At 35.6% G+C, this 20,033-nt stretch overlaps 1 protein-coding gene across 2 annotated transcripts in view; it reads left to right on the forward strand.

Moving 5' to 3' along the window:
• Positions 1–20,033, forward strand: part of Cycd (cyclin D) — a 75,857-nt gene that overhangs the window by 4,359 nt on the left and 51,465 nt on the right. For both annotated transcript variants that reach the window (XM_076324343.1, XM_076324348.1), the window contains exon 2: positions 10,066–10,281. In XM_076324343.1, the coding sequence (XP_076180458.1) occupies positions 10,066–10,281 (216 nt within the window). The remainder of the gene's footprint in view (positions 1–10,065; positions 10,282–20,033) is intronic.

Consider the following 20,033-nt stretch of genomic DNA (forward strand, 5'->3'; position numbering starts at 1 on the left):
GATCGGTGGAAAGCGAGTAGCCCAGACACCTGAAATCGCCGCGCTTTCTAATGATGTAATTCGCGTTAAATTAGAAATCGTTGCTTAAAATTGTGGTATTCCAATCGCAATTAACCCTCGGATGTTACTTTTCATAACACTAAACCGAAAGATTTCAAACGATTGGTTACCTTGATCGTTCTATAAAGATTAATAAAAATGAAAAATACAGAGGAATCTACTTGGTTACATTGATCGTTCTATAAAAATTAATAAAAATGAAAAATATAGAGAAATCTATTTAGTTACCTTGATCGTTTTATAAAAACTAATAAAAATGAAAAATATAGAGGAATCTACTTGGTTACCTTGATCGTTCTATAAAAATTAATAAAAATGAAAAATATAGAGGAATCTACTTGGTTACATTGATCGTTCTATAAAAATTAATAAAAATGAAAAATACAAAGGTATCTACTTAGTTACATTGATCGTTCTATAAAAATTAATAAAAATGAAAAATATAGAGGAATCAATTATTTAAAAAGCTGATGGCTTTCTTCGATTTCGATTATTTTTAAATATGTTGTCAAGACTGATAAGATTGATATTCTGAACAACTTTTTCCTATACATACGATCGCCTTAGTTTCCAAGATATTCGCAAAAAATTAGTACTGTTTATTATATTGAATTTTTGCCTGTCGTGTGTGTTCATGTCAACGTAAACGTCAGTATATCGGACTGTCGCTTTTATACTATTTCTGTAAACAGCACGATAGTTTGCAATCTCGTATATACATACTCGTATAGTATGTACACATAACGAGTAAACTTACAGATCAAACTTAACCGATTTCAATCGTTTTAAGTTTAAACCTGCGACCGGGATATTACCCTGACCTAAACTAATCTAATCTAACCTGATCGGTGGATGTATGGGCATAGAAAAAATTAACTGTAATCGAACCGATAATTTTTTGCGAATATCTTTGAAACCAATGCCAAACGACGATTACATCTTTAGGAAAAAGTTGTTCAAAATGTTAATTTCTACAACATCTTTGAAAATCAACGAAATCGGTAAAGCCGTACGCATAATTATCTTATTTGTTTGCCTGACAATATATCCAAAAAAGAACATAACGTAATTTTAATGTTTCGATATTACATTTTCAACGACAATACTGTAGTGAAAGAATAATAAAAAATATATACGATCTAAAATATTTCACAAAATGATCCTCGTTAATACCGGAAAGAACAAATTAATTCTTTCTTTATATAAACTACGTTTCTTCAAATTTCAACTTTCTAATCAAGACACAAATTATTGCCCGGATCGGGTGCTAATAATTCCCAAGTTTTCTATCGGATTTCGCTTTTGACACTGTTCCACAGTAATCGATCAAAGCCAATAATTAAATCCGTGTCCATCAGTCCGTGAAGGTGACTCAAGTTCAGAGGATTAAACATCGCGACGAAGATTTCTCGAGAACGGCCATCTTTGCTGGCCAGATTCTCGCAATTAGAGGTTCAAGGCCCGATATATTCGACTGTTGATTGATTTTTTGCGCGATTAATTGCAACGACCGGGAGGTTTGTAAAGTCGACCTTGAAGCATGCGACTACGTCGAGAACGTGACCGGACTGGGATCGTGTGTACACGGCGTGTCGAAGTCCATTGCTTTGAATTCTTCGGCATTAGAGCCACTCGCGTCGATTTAGCTGGCTCGACTTGTTCTAGAATCCATTCTCGAGAGACTTCTCGAAGAGTGAAACATCAACGATGCCCTTTTCCGTTGTATTGAATTGCAAAAGTTACAAATGTCTGAAACAACGCAAATGGCCACCGTAATTTCCAAGCATTCCGTTTATCATATTTTGTAATTTTATTTCAAGATTTCAACACGTTTGGTTATCGTGTAGGTATTGGGAATTTTCGAAAAAATCGTTTCACGAAGTAGAAGGATTCTCTGGAGAATGAAATAAAATTTTTTTTGTGGAAGATCTTGTTATTTGAAAATATATAGAAACTCTCAATTTCGGATGATACTTAAAAATTAGATAGAAAGTTCAGAAAATGGTTGAATTTTTATTTAATTACAGTTTAACTTTTCAGATGCTAAGATACTAGGGTTAAATTGTAGAAGAGCAATTTTGAAATTTCTACGCTCTTTCACCTAGCTTTCCTTATATACTACAAGCAAATTGCATATTTTTTCTCATTACGGTGACTACAATTGTTAAATCGTACTCGACAGTTGGACATTCCCCTCGTGCGGAATTTCCGTAGTTACATTTCTTAAACGTACGAATCAAACGCCCATGGGCGTTCACAGCACGGCGTACACTGGTAAATTGAACAATTATAAGCGTTCGCTGTCCTATAAGTGTTAAACAGAAATACGGTACAAAGAGTCACTTAGTTTCACACTGAAGCATAACGACAAGATATTTTGTTTCTGAGTGCAGTATACAGAGATGGGGAAAATTCTATTCGAATAAAATCAACGTATAGCAATTTACTCAACGTATATTCAATTAGACAATTAAATTTACGTATTTATTCGTTATATTGTATTTTATAATTCAAATTTTAATCTTTATTCGACGAATAACGAATAAAACTTGTTTATCTTTTATTCTTTGGTCGAGACTTTTATCGAAATAAAAATCTTATTGGTTTCTGTCGAATTGGTCGAACGAAACGTGTACGGTGAATTTATCAGCCAGAGATGCAGACGACCGAATTGCGTGAACTACTTAGGATAGTTGCGGTTCATGAACGCATAGCATTATAGATTATGGACTTGAAAATAGACTTATCGAACTTCGGGACTATTATTGGCTGACCTCCGCGCGTCAAACACACCGTAGGCCTGTTCCTTTCTTTTCTTTGATCAGGATGTGGCGTATAGGATGGATTAAAGTTTATCGATACAGATAATGTAGGAAACCCTGCTGTCTGACCCTCCACGGCCGTACGAATGTTTGAGGATCGGCGAACAGTTTTTAGAGATTACTGTCTGAAGTTGATAGAGAAGTACAACGTGTCCCTGAGGCTTGCATTTAGTATCAATAACTTCTGTTCTATGAAAGATAAAAATAATCTATGCTATAAATTTCACCGAATAATTTATGACACGAAGGGGGAGAGATCTCTTGAACAAGGATGAGTTGAAAATTACAGAATAGATTCTTTGTTCTAGCGGGATTTATCATAAAAGAAGTTGAATCGAATTTGTCAAAGTTTAGCAAAATTTTTCAATCAATGTATTTATTAATAGTCGGAGAATAGAGACAATTTTATGCGGTGAGCATGAAATATAAGGTGAACTTGAACAATTGCGACAAATTTATGCAAATATACTTATGAAATGTTATCTCGTACATAAATTTGTTAATGTATGTTTATGTATATTATATTTTATTATTTTTATATATTAAATAAAATGAAATATTTTTAAGTAATAAAGTAAATCAATGTAACGAACCGATGAAGTAACAAATTGCAACAAATTTGAATTTATTGCATTTTGTACCATTGATGGTTTTTAAAAATCGCTAAAAATTAAATAAATATTTCGATCAAATTATTACTAATTAGACGTAACATTACGAACAGTAAAGTGTAGTTGCAATTGTACTGGAGGTTTAGTATTTTTCTACAGGTTAGTATTAAAATAACGGTATACATAACGGTTATAAGGGCACATCTGTTTTACACACGATGCCCCAACTGCAGGAAAACATTGCCATAAATCTCTACCCTTAGAAAATATAGTCTGCCAGGACAAGTTCTAAGAACTGACCACCCTGAATCTTGGAACAATTCATTGTCTTTGAAGGGAATACGATCATTCAATGAAAATCATTAAAGATAGAGAAAATAAACCTGGTAACAGTATTTTAGAAACACAATCCCAAGATTAACCGTTCGAGGGTTTTTGGAAACACACTGTCATAGAATCCCGAACAGCGCGACCGCGCTTCTTCTAAACGAACACGAGAAGACCAAAGCGGCGCGATAGCGCTTCGTTTATTTTACACCGATGAATCCCAAGCGGCGCGATAGCGCTTTTTAAATGTTATGTTCCGCACATATAAGATGTGCTAGGAGAAACGTTCTCATTTCTTTCACATTGCTCCGTCAGTTAAATATTGAAAAAAGGTAGCTTTTAACATAACGAGTCACATGGTTTGTTTTAAGTACATATATAATTTACAAAGAAAGAGTTAAGTGTAGTGCAATGAATCGGTTAGATTTTATCTCGAATATTATTTTTGAAATTGAGCGTGAGTGGATGAACGAAAAGAAAGCTAACAGTTATGTAAAGGAACAAATATTTGGTTTAGTAAAGTTGCCATAACGTAACATGCGAGAATGCGTAGTCCGCCGCACCAATAATGCAATAAAAAGATCACATTTAATTTGTGTGCAATGTAAAAAAGGAATTCATTGAATATGTTTTGATAAACATATATGTTACAAATTATAAGTGTTACCCTCCATTTAAATTGTTTGTTCATTACGTAAAAATATTTTTAATTTGTAATTCGTTATTTTATGAAATACCTCTGTATTATTATATACGCGTACTGTAAGTTTATAAATATATTCAAGTTTCGTTCGATAGAAATTATTGAGAAGGTAACAATGAAATACGAAATGTTTTAATTTGTAATGTATTATTGCACTATTATTATAGTATTGTATTTATTGGAAAACGTATTATTTACGTTAAAAGAAGGAGCTGTGTGATGTAGTTGCCTCGGTAAATCTGAGCGCGCGACTTCGACAATCGGTGACGCACTGTCATCTGTCGACAACGGTCGTAATGTGTTAGGTTTTCTCGACATAAAATCTAAACAGCGCGATCGCGTTGCTTGGGACTCGAACGATTAAATAACAGCATTTTAGCTGCATCTCTTGTTTCATTTATTTTTATACTTTTGTATCTTTTCTTCCATAGTTACACGGTAGAAAAAAAAGTATACTGAATAAAAGGAACGATTCAGTATCTTAACAAGTGAGATAGGGATATTCTTTTTGGCAATGGGGGTAAAAATTAATTTAGCGAACAATTGAGTAATTTTTATCAAATTCAATACGTTTCAGAGCAAACAATACTTTTGGATAATTAATTATTTATAAATTCAAGGAGAATTCACTTGGCGAATTTTTACTTACTTAGTTAATTGGATATTTTATCAAACCGATGAATTCGTTCTTTGTTCTAATAAGATTGTCTATTTTATATAGAGGTTTTATTCAGTAAAAGTAAAATCTACCTTCCGTCTTGCAATGTAATTCAATGAGGTACTATCTCATTAAATTGAAGTAGGGAACATTGCGAGTATAATGCAGTCCGTGCCAATTGAATGGAATTATCATTTAGAAAGGAATTCACCTTCTACAGGTTCTGTAGATCTGGGCATAAATTTCTTGGTATACAGAATCATAAATAATATTTCAAATCACGATCGTTCGTTGTAGGAATATTATTAAATTTATTGCGAACATAATCTAGCCATCATCTCACACTCAAATGCTTTGTTCCAAAATAATTTTTTAACTGCATACATTATTTTAAGTAAATAATAAATTTGTTCACTGCTGGTATACATTAGCTAAGTAATCGAAACGTTTAAGATTAAATTAATTTCCCATAAATAATGTTCATAGCTTACTACAGACTTTCGATTCTTTATTACCCTCCTGACTCTAAATCTTTCTCTGGATATCGAATTCAAACTTTTAAACTTTTAACTCTAGATTCAAACACGCTCAAAGTTTCAAATCCATGTTCGAACACTTCCAAAGTCTCAAACATATGCCCAAACTTTCCTAATACCTCAATTTTAGGTGTTCAAACTTCATCAAACTTCGTCAAACTTTCTCAAACTCTCTAAATTCACTCCAAGTTCAAATTCCCTCAAAAACTAAACACCAGGTCAAACACCCTAAAACTCTCGACTCTGGTTTCAACATCTCTCAGACCTTAGACTCTAACCTCAAACTCCCCCTGGTTGAGGAGACATCGGTAATTTGTCTTCGTTTCTAAAAACAACGCAACTCTCTGTTTGTAATTCATTCTGGAAGCCACCAAGTTTCCGGTGTAAGAATTTCTTCTCTAGTCGAAAACGTGAAAGGTACTCACGCACCCTCGTAACGCAGCGTTTAATCGATCAGAGGACACAGACAATTATTTAGTGAAGTTGCTGGTACTAATTGGTCGTGGTGTACGCGTCATGAAGCAATTACGAGGGGTGTTGGAAAAGGGTAGAACGTTGGTCACGCTCAATAAGTCCCCATACAACGGCGGCGGCCGATTCGTACGGCTGCTTCCACCGGTTGAAAGCAACCAATGGGATTTCTGTGAACCCACAATGAAACATTTAGGGTCAACCTCCGACTTTCTGTAAATTAAGGAGCTTCGTCCGGTTCTAGCGTTCGGACGGTGTTTACCTTGGGTAGACCCTGACATTTAGGTGTCTCGATAAACATTGTTCTTGTTACGTACTTGTTACGAATATTGGAAATTAATTAACCAGCAACGGTCGGGATATTACGCTCTGGTAACTACTCGATGTTGTGCAAACGGGATGTTTTATTTAGGGGCGATGTACATTGTTTATCTGGGTAAGTTTTTTTTTCGATGTGTATTGGAATTTTGTTTAGTTTCACCCTTTGAGTACCACAGCACACTTGAAATTAAAAACTCTCATAGTGTACAGAACGAGTGAGTTACTATTCACGTCAGGTTACGATTATACTGCATATTAAAAAAAAAAAGAGGGGATTCAGAACTTTCAGGCCAGATGGTATCGTACTGGTCGAATGGAAGAAAAAAGCTCTCGTATACACGAGTCGAAAAATGAACATTCTCGGAATTACAAACAATTCTCTGCTTCTCGGTTGTGTAATATAAAAACAACGGATTACCTTACCGTTTCTTACGTTGATGTTTACAGAAGATTTTTCCACGTCCTATTCTCATTTCCATACACACGTATCACATCCTCGTACGAAAGAATTTCTATTTATTCGTGTATTTAATAGTTCCTCTGTTATTTATCGGTAAAGCGATTCGGTGGGCGATTTGTGTAAATAATTGCGTTAAGGTTTCCTTTCGTTCGCACATGGTTCGGAAAATTTGTGATACCGTCTCTTGTGAACGTAGCTGAATAAAAAATATACGAAATAAACTGTAGGTTTAACGAACGAATATCCACCGAGAAAACTTTACTCTTGTCTCATGGTCTGATCGAGTGACCAGACAACATGTCTGGGTACGACAACCGATCGTGAAGAATTCTCCACACAAGAGAATGACTCATTCCTCCTGCTGTTGAAATTCTTCTCCAATTTATTTCTGGGTTTTTTTTTAACCGCCCTTAACACCCTGACGACGACACTCGGGTCCGTTCGGACCCTACTCTAGACATAAAATACTCGCTTCTTCAGTACTCGATATTAAACACGGTTTAGAAAATGTAATTCACCGTGTTCCAATGTAGAAAATGTTCGAAAGTTCCACAACATTTTCATATACGATTTCTGATTATTACTAATTATAATTTACCTTTTCACCAGTCAACAGGCAATGGAGATAATTGTAAGTATCAAGTTCCACGCGATGGTGGATGTGATAGGTTGTTCAATAAGCTTCATCGACTATGAACAACCTAGTATATCGCAAAACGACATTGAGGCAGGATTAGATATATTTATTTTGTGTTATATTCTCATTATCTATTATTATTATTCGTGTCATGTTTTGTAGAAATCAGCGAATACAAACAGTACGATACGTGCTCAAGTTGGGGTGCGAATGTTAAGAGTTTCTTTATCAGAAGTAGAAATGAACCTAAACCTTTTCAAATCTCGATATCGTGTTTCAAATGAACTGGTCTCACGAAGATGTTGATAAAGTTTCTTAAACAATATACGAGATATTTTCGCGGTTACAGCGCTTTCATTGTCAAAGTCAAATGCATATAAAATGCATCTTTGTCAGAAGATGCATTTTTTGGTCAGAATAATACGATGTCATAACTTAAGTATTTAAAAAATTTTGCGATATCTCTCTCAAACTGACGCAGAATTTTTTTGTCAAAGTGTGATAACAAGATAATACGAAACGTGTGTGGAAATGGAGATTAAAATGTTTACTTGTGTAAACATCAATGGAAAAAATAGTTAGGTAATCAATTGATATTTTGTATGCAATTACATCTTGAATACGAGACTCTGTTGGGAGAGAATTATAATCGTTCAGACGAGAGTCTTTTCGGCCCTTCGAACTGGAATTTCGTTCCACGTCGAGAACTCTTCATACTCTTCCTCAGCATCGACTGTATCGATTGTATCTTCTTCTCGAGAATGCTTTGAAAACAAAAACCGAGGTTCCCGACCTGTGCCCCAGGGTGATCGATTAGCTAAAGCCACGATGTTAAGTTACGAAGAGAGGAAATCCGGTTCGACGTGCCCGCGCCTATCTCTTCTTCAGTATTTCACTAATTTGTCGTGCTTCGATTTTCGTGCAACCGACGATCTTAACACTGTCCGTAGCGTTGTTAAATGTTCTCCTCTTTGAACTGTAATACATCCCGATTTGGTAAATAATTACAATGAAATATTCGTTTCAATCGTTTCAAACGAGTTTGGGCAATTGAAAAGTCACTCCTTTCTCGATTGTTTTGAGAACAAATATTTGTAGTATTCTCCTATGTACTATTATATTTCAGATACTAAATTCATTATAGTAAGAATCTTGAACTCTCGATATCTCATTATTCTTTAATTGTCTGGTATGATTATTTCACCATTGGTATAGCTCGTTGAGGTGGTTTAAAATGAAGCTAAACGGTTATGAATCAGAATAATAAAATATAAAGGAAGTAATATACGAGAAAATAAAATAAAAATTCCTTTTCCATTAATGGATTCATTTATTGAAACAACAAGAAAATGTGTCATCGAAGCTCACGATAATACCGAACATTCAAAATTGCATATCTGAAAAGACGAATAAACATAAAATTCGAGCGCTGTGAATAATACCAATAGAAACTTGTTTGTTTTGTTCCTTTTTTTTCTTCAAAATAAAAGTATAATTTGTTTATTTCCACACATGTAAAAATATTACTATTAAAATCTTGTTCAATCTGTATGAATTCAGAAGGGATCAATTTTGTCCAATTCCTTCAATGTTGTGTTGGAACATTCCAACACAAACAAACGCAAAATCGTACAGTATCCAAGAACTCTATGATCACACATTGAAAAAACACTATTTTATCTAGGAAAAACTTTTCGAAATAAAACCAGTGTCGTAACTTTAATTTTCCAAAGGTGTTCACCGCGTGAAATAATATAAATCAGACTCTCTCGTTTTCGAAGGGATCAATTTTGTTCAATTCCTTCGTAAACATTCCAACACAAACAAACGCAAAATCGTACAGTATCCAAAAACTCTATGATCACACATTTTATCTAGGAAAAACTTTTCGAAATAAAACCAGTGTTGTAACTTTAATTTTCCAAAGGTGTTCACCGCGTGAAATGGTATAAATCAGACTCTCTCGTTTTCGAAGGAATCAATTTTGTCCAATTCCTTCGTAAACATTCCAACACAAACAAACGCAAAATCGTACAGTATCCAAAAACTCTATGATCACACATTTTATCTAGGAAAAACTTTTCGAAATAAAACCAGTGTTGTAACTTTAATTTTCCAAAGGTGTTCACCGCGTGAAATGGTATAAATCAGACTCTCTCGTTTTCACGTCGGAGACGTTTCAGAAAATGAACAAAACTCCTGGTTACCTGGCGACATAACTGTATACCCGCATTCCGATCAACTCGATCCCAGGTATCCGCCACTTCCCCTAATTCTGAAATATCAATCGGGGAGAAAAGTAACCGAATCACCGTTCCCTCGATCCTTGGTACCGCAAAGGGACAAATTGTTGAGAGCAACCCCTTGATCGTCCTTTGTTCCAACTTCCAACCGGCCATTCAGACAGTTCAACGAAGCGGGGACACACTTCTAATCTCGTTCTTGATGATCCGTGGCAGGTATGCGAGGAGCAGAAGTGCCAGGACGAGGTCTTTCCCCTCTCGATGAACTACGTCGACAGGTTCCTCTCGATCTGCCCGATCAGGAAGTCGCAGCTGCAGCTGCTAGGAACCGCCTGCCTGCTTCTCGCCTCGAAACTGCGAGAACCGTCGCCGCTCACCGCTGAGGTGCTCGTTTTCTACACGGATAACTCCATCACCCTGGATGACTTATGGGTAAGTGCTCACCTTGTTTTGTTCCTGTTCTATGCATATTTCTGACCGTCGGACAATTAATCGGCTCTCCGATACCAACTTTTCTGCACTCGGTGCTGAACAAGTCGGACGGATGATGGTAGCCAATCGCAAGTGGATGGAAAGTTATGATAGACAGGGACGAGTGAAACGAGTAGATCGTTCTAGCGTAGGTTACGTTACTAGTTTATGGTACCTCGTGTCGTTAGTCCTTCTTAGGCCACATCGACTAGTGTCACAGTGTAGCTCGTGTCACTGGTATTTCTAGCGTAGCTCAGAACTGTTCATCACTGGAAGATCCAAATGTTCAAAGATGCTCGATTTGCAACTTCAAAAAAATTAACTTTTCATACTGGTAAGTATTGCTCGCCGATTTTTGACTTTATTTTTACGAATCTTGTGTCCGGGGACTAATTTTTGGAACATTTTTTAAATTACGTATACTTGAAAGGACCAAGTGAGCTACACGGTTTGGTATACATCGTGGTGTACAAAATTGTAAAATATTTCATTTACATATTCTTCCAGTAGAACGTTTCATGTACACGGTTATTATACTGTTATTCAACATCTTTGTTGTTCGATTATTGTGGAATTTTTCAATGTTTTTCATTTACAGTTTGCGAGTTCAAAAGAATTTAACTCATATACTTAACATACGTAACCGTAACCCAGATCTAACGGAGTCTTAGAATTGGCTATACTTAATACACACATAGCATAAGTAGCTCTGGTTTGGATACAATCTAGAAAAGTACATGTACCTAACATAAAGCAAACTGTACATATAGTTAACCCAGATCTAACGGTGTCCTAGGACTAGTTGGTCTATGTTTAATACATCCTAGCATAAGTAGTCCTAGTCTGGATACAATCTAGGAAAAGATATACACCTATCGTTGTGTGAGCTATACCTAACACATATCCAGTTCTAATTCTAGCTCTAATACTAGTTCAGACGTATACCTCTATCTAATACATTCTTGTATACACTTAAGAAGACTTATCATCCTTCTAAGACAGATTTGATCTATCTTTAACCAGACTTACTCCAAACATTATCTAGATTGGATCATTTTTACATTTTTTCGCAGTAGAATAATTTATGTATCGCTACTATGTAGTGACACGTAAACTGAACTTGTACAAGATGAGTTTAAAGTCTTGTTGAAAATTTGTCAGGCTCGTCTTACACTTGGAGAATAAACAAAAGTTGTAATAAGCACAGATTGAAAAGAATAGTTTTATTACTTTTGGACGTAAAAGACACATTAGAAAAGTCAACAATTTCGAAAAAAAGAATATCAGAACCATTGACAGTTTGCTTTTGTAAAGTTGCAAATGGATCATTTCAGTACCAGCTCTAAAGTTAATTAATTCAGTGTCAGTTTTTTCTAAAATAGTTTAATGTAAACGGATAGAAAGAGAAGAAGATAACCAATAGTTTTATTTCGATTGAAAATTAAACGTTACTTCTTAAAATTCACATTATTTGCAAATAATCAATTTCATTTCTGAATATTAAACATCATCGAACCAACTGATTAATAGTTTCTCTTGGTTTCTTCCGTGAGACAATCGGACAACTGTTTTAAATCCTATTTGATTTAAGTGTTTAATATTAATTCATAACGGCGCGACAAATGTGCAGTATTTTACAATATACGTTCAAATAGGTTTAAAAATAATTCTCCTTGGAGAACGACAAAGGAACCCCCGATAGTACAGTTATTATAAATACAAGTACTTAAGTAGAGTCGGTGCGGTCTTTTTATTATTAGCGATAAGAGGAAGAAGGAAAATCCTGTTAGTAAACACTATCACCTTTCACCGATAAAACACTATGCGTTAATGAAACGCATCGAGCTTATCGCTAATTGCACCTCGGTACATGATAAGTCTCAGGTATAGTAGAGGAATGTCGTGAATAGGTTTTCGATGGAGAATCATGTGACCGATTTCAATCATGCGATACCTTCCACCTTTTCTATCTGGAGAAAAAGATCCTTTTGCGATAAATTAACCGATAATTAGCGGTTCAGCTTTCTACGTCTAATCCATTGGAAGATATCGATAGTATAAGCTTCACAATTGTTAGGAATTTGTTGTCACCGTTTATTGAAAGTTCGTTTCTTCTTTTAGACTTGTTTAACGATTAACTTGATTTTGTAACGTTGAAAAAGATTTATACAACGGCCAGGTATGTTTTTCCCCCTTTTAAAATTGTAAATTGAACGAAATGTTCGAACTGGAACTAAGAGATCATCATTTAATCGGTACTACGATTATTAATATTTTTCAATGTTTAACCATGATTGTGAAAGATATTTACATGCGTGACAGTTTATACGGATTTTGAAATATTCCCACTAATGTAAAACTTTCAAGGTTTGTAACTCGAAAAAGAAATACTTACTAATCTGTGTTTGTATGACACTCTTTACCATTATAATGAGTATAGAATATTCCAAGTTTATGTACCAAATCTACGTAACAAGTACACATTGAGAGTACACATTCTAAAAATATATTGAAATTTAACCACGTATTGGGAACAGCTTGTACAATACGTAGAAAAAATTTGTCCTCGTGAAACATTTTTTAGATTAATCTTTTCCTACGTTGAAACTTCAAATCTCGAAAAACATATGAATTTATACCATCGCGGGCGAATGATTTTTTCTTCTTCTTCTTCTTCTTTTTTTTTTTCAAGCTACCTGCACGTGTAAATAAAAATTCAATACACGGCTAAAGTGACAGTCAATATACGAAGAAATGATGTTTCAAAATTTTGTTGACAAGACTCTGCGACTCAAGGACTTCTTCCTTGTTGAATAATTCTGCAGTCAAGTTGTCCTAAATATTCAGAAGCTCGTACACCTCCATAATCGAAAAGCATCGGACGGACGTACTGAAAGTGTATTTGTATTTTTTTTTTTTTTTTGTTTCAGTCACGTCTTTCACGTTACTCGCACGTTCTTGTTTATCGCCGAAAAACTTGAGCGCACGATATTTATTTCCCCTCTTTGCGATTCTAAATGAGGTGTCAGCTGGGTCAAACGCGCGGTGGATTTCCCTTAACGTTAAAATGTATCGCAGCCGGTATCGATCCGCGTGTCTGTATACTAATGCCACGAAACTTTCATAGGAAAAGTTTACGGTACACTTCTCTCACCATTTGGCGAAACGATCGAAAATAGAACACGTTATCCGTATCTAAGCACTCCTATTTTCTGGCCCGTTCCTCGACAAGACCGTTAAATGGCCGTCGTCGCTGCCGAATCTCGAACTGGTGATAACCTGTCGCACGGATAGCCTTATCGATCGACACGCGATCCAGTGTAACGGCTTGTTTTTTAGTAAAGCACGAGAAAGCATTCATGGTTCATTTTGTTATTCAGAGAATTGGAAGAGTACACGAAACCGGCTACTTTGTTATTTGGTCATTGTGAAACTTTCGAATCGACTGGAGACACTTTTAGTAGAGGTTTAAGAGGAAGGTTTAACACAGATTTCAATCCGATATGTAGGATAAACATTAGTGTAGAACCTGACGTACCATCAGCCTAGATCTAACGTAGACAAGATTTAAACATCAGATACGGTAGGGTACATTTAATGCATACTTATTTCTGGCTCTAGTGTTGGTCTAGTTTAGAAACTTTTCAATCAATCGATGATACATCGTTCGTAAATTTCACAGGAAGATCTAACGTAGATCTCATCAACCTAGATTTAACGTAGACAGGATTTAAACATCAGATACGGTAGGGTACATTTAATGCATACTTATTTCTGGCTCTAGTGTTGGTCTAGTTTAGAAACTTTTCAATCAATCGATGATACATCGTTCGTAAATTTGACAGGAAGATCTAACGTAGATCTCATCAACCTAGATTTAACGTAGACAGGATTTAAACATCAGATACGATAGGGTACATTTAATGCATACTTATTTCTGGCTCTAGTGTTGGTCTAGTTTAGAAACTTTTCAATCAATCGATGATACATCGTTCGTAAATTTTACAGGAAGATCTAACGTAGATCTCATCAACCTAGATTTAACGTAGACAGGATTTAAACATCAGATGTGGTAGGGTACATTTAATGCATACTTATTTCTGGCTCTAGTGTTGGTCTAGTTTAGAAACTTTTCAATCAATCGATGATACATCGTTCGTAAATTTTACAGGAAGATCTAACGTAGACCTCATCAACCTAAATCTAACGTAGACAGGATTTAAACATCAGATACGGTAGGGTACATTTAATGCATATTTATTTCTGGCTCTAGTGTTGATCTAGTTTAGAAACTTTTCAATCAATCGATGATACAACGTTCGTAAATTTTACAGGAAGATTTAATACAGGTTCGATCAGGCTCATCCTATATTTAAAATACAAGATTTGACATTGTTCTAGTACTGGATCGTCTATGTTTGATATATGTCTAATGAGAGTTCTAGTCTGAATAGTATCTAGGCAGGATTTAGGGCAGTTTGGGGTATATCTAGCACAGAACTAGTTCTGACTTTAGTACAAGTGTAGCTTAGAACTAATTAGATCCGCCTTAGGCCTAAGCTTAACACATTCTAGCATTAGGGGTAGCTAATATCTTAGGTAGATGATGAAAATTCACCATCGTCTATTTAATGTAGATTTAATCTACGTTTGTGCAGACCTAATATAGAGATGCCATTCTAACTATATCTACTTCTCACTCGGGTTTAGTTGTAGTTCACACTTAATTTTAATCTAACCTAGACCTGTACTTGACATATTCTAGTCCAGACTTAAAAAGACCTATCATTTTCTTCAGTCTTCAATTTACACATAATCGCACTTAATTTAAATGTATAAATTATAATAAATCTATGTATCTTCATCTAGACAAACGAAAAATATAAAATTGGAACATTTTCAAAGAAATACTTTTAACGTTAAGTATTACACAAATCAATAATGAGAAAAAGATTAAAATTTCTTTTAAAAATTTCGGTACCTTTTACCAGCTACTCTAGCCGAATTTATCGTTACATGGTTAAAAATTGAAAATGTCAACTTCTCGTTTATCGAATAAAAGTAACGCCATCGAAAATATTTCGTCGATTTTCTGTTAGAAAAATTCAGAGGAGAATTCTTTCTTTCGTTGGATTTAGAAATATGGAAGAGTGGGTTAAAAACGAAATAAATAATGACAGTACATGTTTTGAACTGGTTTATTGTACCTTCGTAAAAAAAAGTAGACAATTTACTAGATTTTAACTAGATCGAGTCAGTGAGTCATTGTATCGCGTGAAAACTGCTAGATCTTCGGCCGAAAATAGTCTTGGGTGTCATCTTCGATTAGAATGCCGGGACGCGCCCCTGAGGACATCGTTAGTTGCAAAAGTTTGTTACAAAAACATTCGATTTAACAGAGCACAGTTGTTGCTAGACTTTACACGATTATGGATGCGTCTTCCTCTCCCCAATCGCATTACATTAATTAATAAGTTTCACAAGTTCTTGCTAATTCATCAGGAATATCTGATGAGGGGCCTGGAGGAACGAACAAAGTTTGTATATTAAAATAATTATATATTTGATACGTTTTGATTTTTTTCGTCACACAGAAAAATTATATTTGTAACTTTTATAGTTACTTGATATTAGAAGCGAGTAATTTAACAATTAGACGAGAAAGTATGAATCATTATCGATTCATCGATATTTCTTACAGTTTACAAGAATCGGTAATATTTGTATTATTTTTATCGTTATTGAAAATTGCTCGAATTAAGTTTTGCTTTTTCGCAAAAAAGCACTTGTCGTGTTTTTTTTTTTAATGTATCGTTGATTCAAAGTCGAAACACATCGATGACATAAAGTTTCTCAAACTACTACATTTTCAAAATTTAAATGTTTTTAAAATAGAATTATTTATATTGGTGGCCCCAGGCGTAGGTGGCAATGAGTATATGGGTATTTATATATTTCTTCCGCATCAGTTTCTCAAATGTCTCACTCGTATTGTAAATTCAGGACAAAATTAATATTATACTCCACATCTGTTTAAATTATCCTCGGAGAATTCTCCTTTTTATTCGGGCTTATTACTTCATTTACTAGATTTTATCATTTTCCAGTAAACACATTACTTCAGCTGTAACTGTGCCGTCACAGATAACCTTTTGGCTTTGAAAGTCTCAGCGAGAAAAAAAAAAGATAATTATAATCAGTGCCACAAGGAACTTTAATTTCTGCTATTTTAAGATCTATGAAATTCCATTGCTTACTACGGCCCATGCGACCAGCAAAAATTCTTATCAAGGTATTACAACGATTTCAATTAATACCGCAACACAGAATACAATGAGGTAAAGTTTTACAATTGCGGTTAGATTTTGTAACGCACACTTTCGACTGCACATCATCTTAGGAACTCGATTACACGTATCTCGATTGTTATTTATCTTTGTATAAAAACGTTTAATAATAATAATAAAAATAACAAGGTAGATAACTTCTGCCTGTCAATTTTCAAATAATTAACCCTCAATAATTTATAGTAACCCTAAGAGCAACTCATCACGTTTGACATTCACATTGCTAATGTAATTTCAGATTGACAAACATTTTCATCGCAATGAATCGCATACCAAACGAAATTTCCACGTTAATGTAAACCTCCTTTTTCAAAATGTATCTTCTACCGTATAATTCAATTTCGAACAAATTGAACCGTAAAAGTGGTTAATTGAATAAATACCCTCTTGACGTCCACACGTGACAATTTAATATTCAATATCTAGTAACCTACTCTTTCGCGATCGATGTGAATGAATTGTCGAGTAACGTTCCATTCGAGATCTACTTGCACTTGTTACATTCCAACGATAACATCATTAACGATACGCAATCGTTTCTCGAATAAAGTACACCCAGTCGAACAGATTCGCTTTTAAAAGTCGCGATGGGAAAAAAGAAAATGGATGTTGTCAACCTTTGAACATTTCGGAAGCATTGTAGGGGTCTAACCGACACCAGCGTCGAGTATCGCATTGCGCGAAGTCAGGACAGCGTCAACAAAATGGTGTGTTTCGCAAACGCGAATACCTACGCAATAAAGAATCCCCTGGGTAGCCTGCGTCGTTGAGCAACCGGAGGCATAGCCCGGGTTTTAAATACCTCCACGATGGAACAGAGCGAGCGAGCGAGCGAGCGAGAGAGAGAGGGAGAGAGAGAGAGAGAGAGAGAGAGAGAGAGAGAGAGAAGGAGAGAGCCGAATGGACAGTGTCGCGCAACGAATTCCCGCTTTTCGAGAACACGAAAGCGTAACTGAGCTCCCCGGGCAAACAAGCGATAGCCTAAGCAAGCCTAAATAGATAACGACTGATACGGGGAACGTTATTTAATTTCCAGCCACTCTCGGCTCGCTCGATTGCGTCCGGAACATCGGTGTCGTCTTCCGTCGATCTCGGGGCTCACGAGCGATTTTCGTACGATTCGCTGGCTCGTTGCTCGTGGAAGTTTCTGTAACGGACGATTGAGAAACCGCGACGCCACGACGCGAGTCGAAGGGTACGCGCGATAAAAATATTTCGATGGAAGAAGAAAACACGTACGAGAGACTCGTGATATATCATTTGGAAACGGGGACTTTACGTATTCTCGTGCCTTCTGTGACAGGATCACGGTAGAAACGGTGGCAGGTGGGTAACCCTCTCCTGTAGCACGGTACAAAATTGCGACCACCCCTCTCGTGTGACAGTTTTCGTGTATTCGTTATTGCGATCTATAGCACGTAGTATATTAAAGAACGATACATCGTTATTTAAACGAAAGTGCAAAGCATGGTATTTTAAATGATTAAAAGCGAAGTTGATTCTGAATTCTTAATTATCCTCCGATTGGAAAAATCTTAGATGGAACTTGAATCACATTTTTCAAATTTTTTTTTTTTTTTTAATGCTTTCTGTCGCTGTAAATTTCAATCACGCGATATTATTTAGAGTTTGTAATTGTTACGCGCGAGAGGGAAAAGTTTGACCCAGGGTGTGAAAGCATGGTTCAAAAATGAGATTGCGACCAATATTCTTGTAATCAAGGTTTCGATATAATGTTCTATAAATTAACAGTGTTTATAGATGTTTTATATTGTAGAGTATATGTTATTGTCGCTCAAGGTGCGTTGGTTCTTTTTCGACAAATATTTGCACGTTTGGCCCGCTTATCTGAACGAGGAATGTTAGCAGTGTAACTGCATTCATCGTCCAGGAATGAGTTTGGTGGACCATTTGTAACTTTGAGTGATCTAGATTGAACGTAGCGTTTAAATTGGTGTCTTTTTATCGTTCGATTTTTGATAAATATCCAGCAAGCTGTGGAATCGTACGAATAACTATTTTGAAAGAAACGCGGACAAATTGCGAATGTATCGCACCTTTGGAAATTTAATTATGACGATACGAATCAATGAAAAATTTCTCCATAGCTGATACCAATTTTTTACTATATTTCAGTTGGAAGAAATGTCTAAAAACAAGGTAATTTTCCATTCGGAAACTTTCAAAGTATTAGTAAATTGTTATAGAACAAATCATAATTGTTTTACGGGAGAATTATTGAAACTTGGCTTTGCTTAAACTTGACAAAAATTTTCTTTCATTTTAGTTCGACTGTAATTGCTCCAAGTCTGAAATTTATTTAAATACGTATAAATAGGCCAGGAACCTTTCAGACACATGTTAGATGTAATTAAACAAAATAGATTATTAATATATTATTAACGTAGATACCCTTTTAGTTCTGCTTTTCCTAAAACTAGGAAATAGTATTTGAAAAACTAACAGGTATTTTCGATTTTATATGTTTCTCCATACATTTGCTCGTTTTTTAAAGAACGATACATCGTTATTTAAATAAAAATGCAAAGCATGGTATTTTAAACGTTTAAAAGCGAAGTTGCTTCTAAATTCTTAATTATCCTCCGAATGAAAAAAATCTTAGAACTTGAATCACCCTTCTCAAATTTCTTTTCAACACTTTCTGTCGCTGTAAATTTCAATTACACGATATTATTTAGTGTCTCTAATTGTTACGCACGAGTGGGAAAAGTTTGACCCAGGGTGTAAAAGCATGGTTAGAAAGCGAAAACCCGGTGGTGAGGTTGATCGGATAATTGTCCCGTAAACAGTCGAAACGTTGAAAGGGTAATTGCTGTTTTGGGGCCAATTTCGTTCCCCCAAAGCAATATGCATACTCGGTGTAGGGTGGTGTTGCGGCTCGTGCTCGCCGAGTCGTGTAACAAAAAGGAAAGAACGACCGCTGACTAATCATCGGAAAATAAACAGGAAGGTGTTAGCTGAGGGCGTAATGCACCTGCACCACGCCGGAATGCACATTGCACTGGCACGCGTGCAACAGGCACGAAAAAGTTTATCGATCGGACGTCGGACACCAGTTGAAATTACGAAATTCAGCGGCGACCCGGAAACAGGGGGTTCCCGTTTCGATGGGTTGTTGATCGGATTACCGATTGTAGTCACGAGCAACGTAATTTTCTTTCATTTTAGTTTCACTGTAAATGCTCCATGCTTGAAATTTATCTAAATACGTATATAAATAGGTCAGGAACCTTTTAGACACATGTTGAATGTAATTAAACAAAATAGGCAGACGCAACGGTTCTGATCGATTATCAGTAGATTATTAACGTAGGTACCCTTTTAGTTTTGCTGGTTTCTTCATTG

This window comes from Ptiloglossa arizonensis, chromosome 1, assembly GCF_051014685.1.
Source record: "Ptiloglossa arizonensis isolate GNS036 chromosome 1, iyPtiAriz1_principal, whole genome shotgun sequence".
Lineage (NCBI taxonomy): Eukaryota > Metazoa > Arthropoda > Insecta > Hymenoptera > Colletidae > Ptiloglossa > Ptiloglossa arizonensis.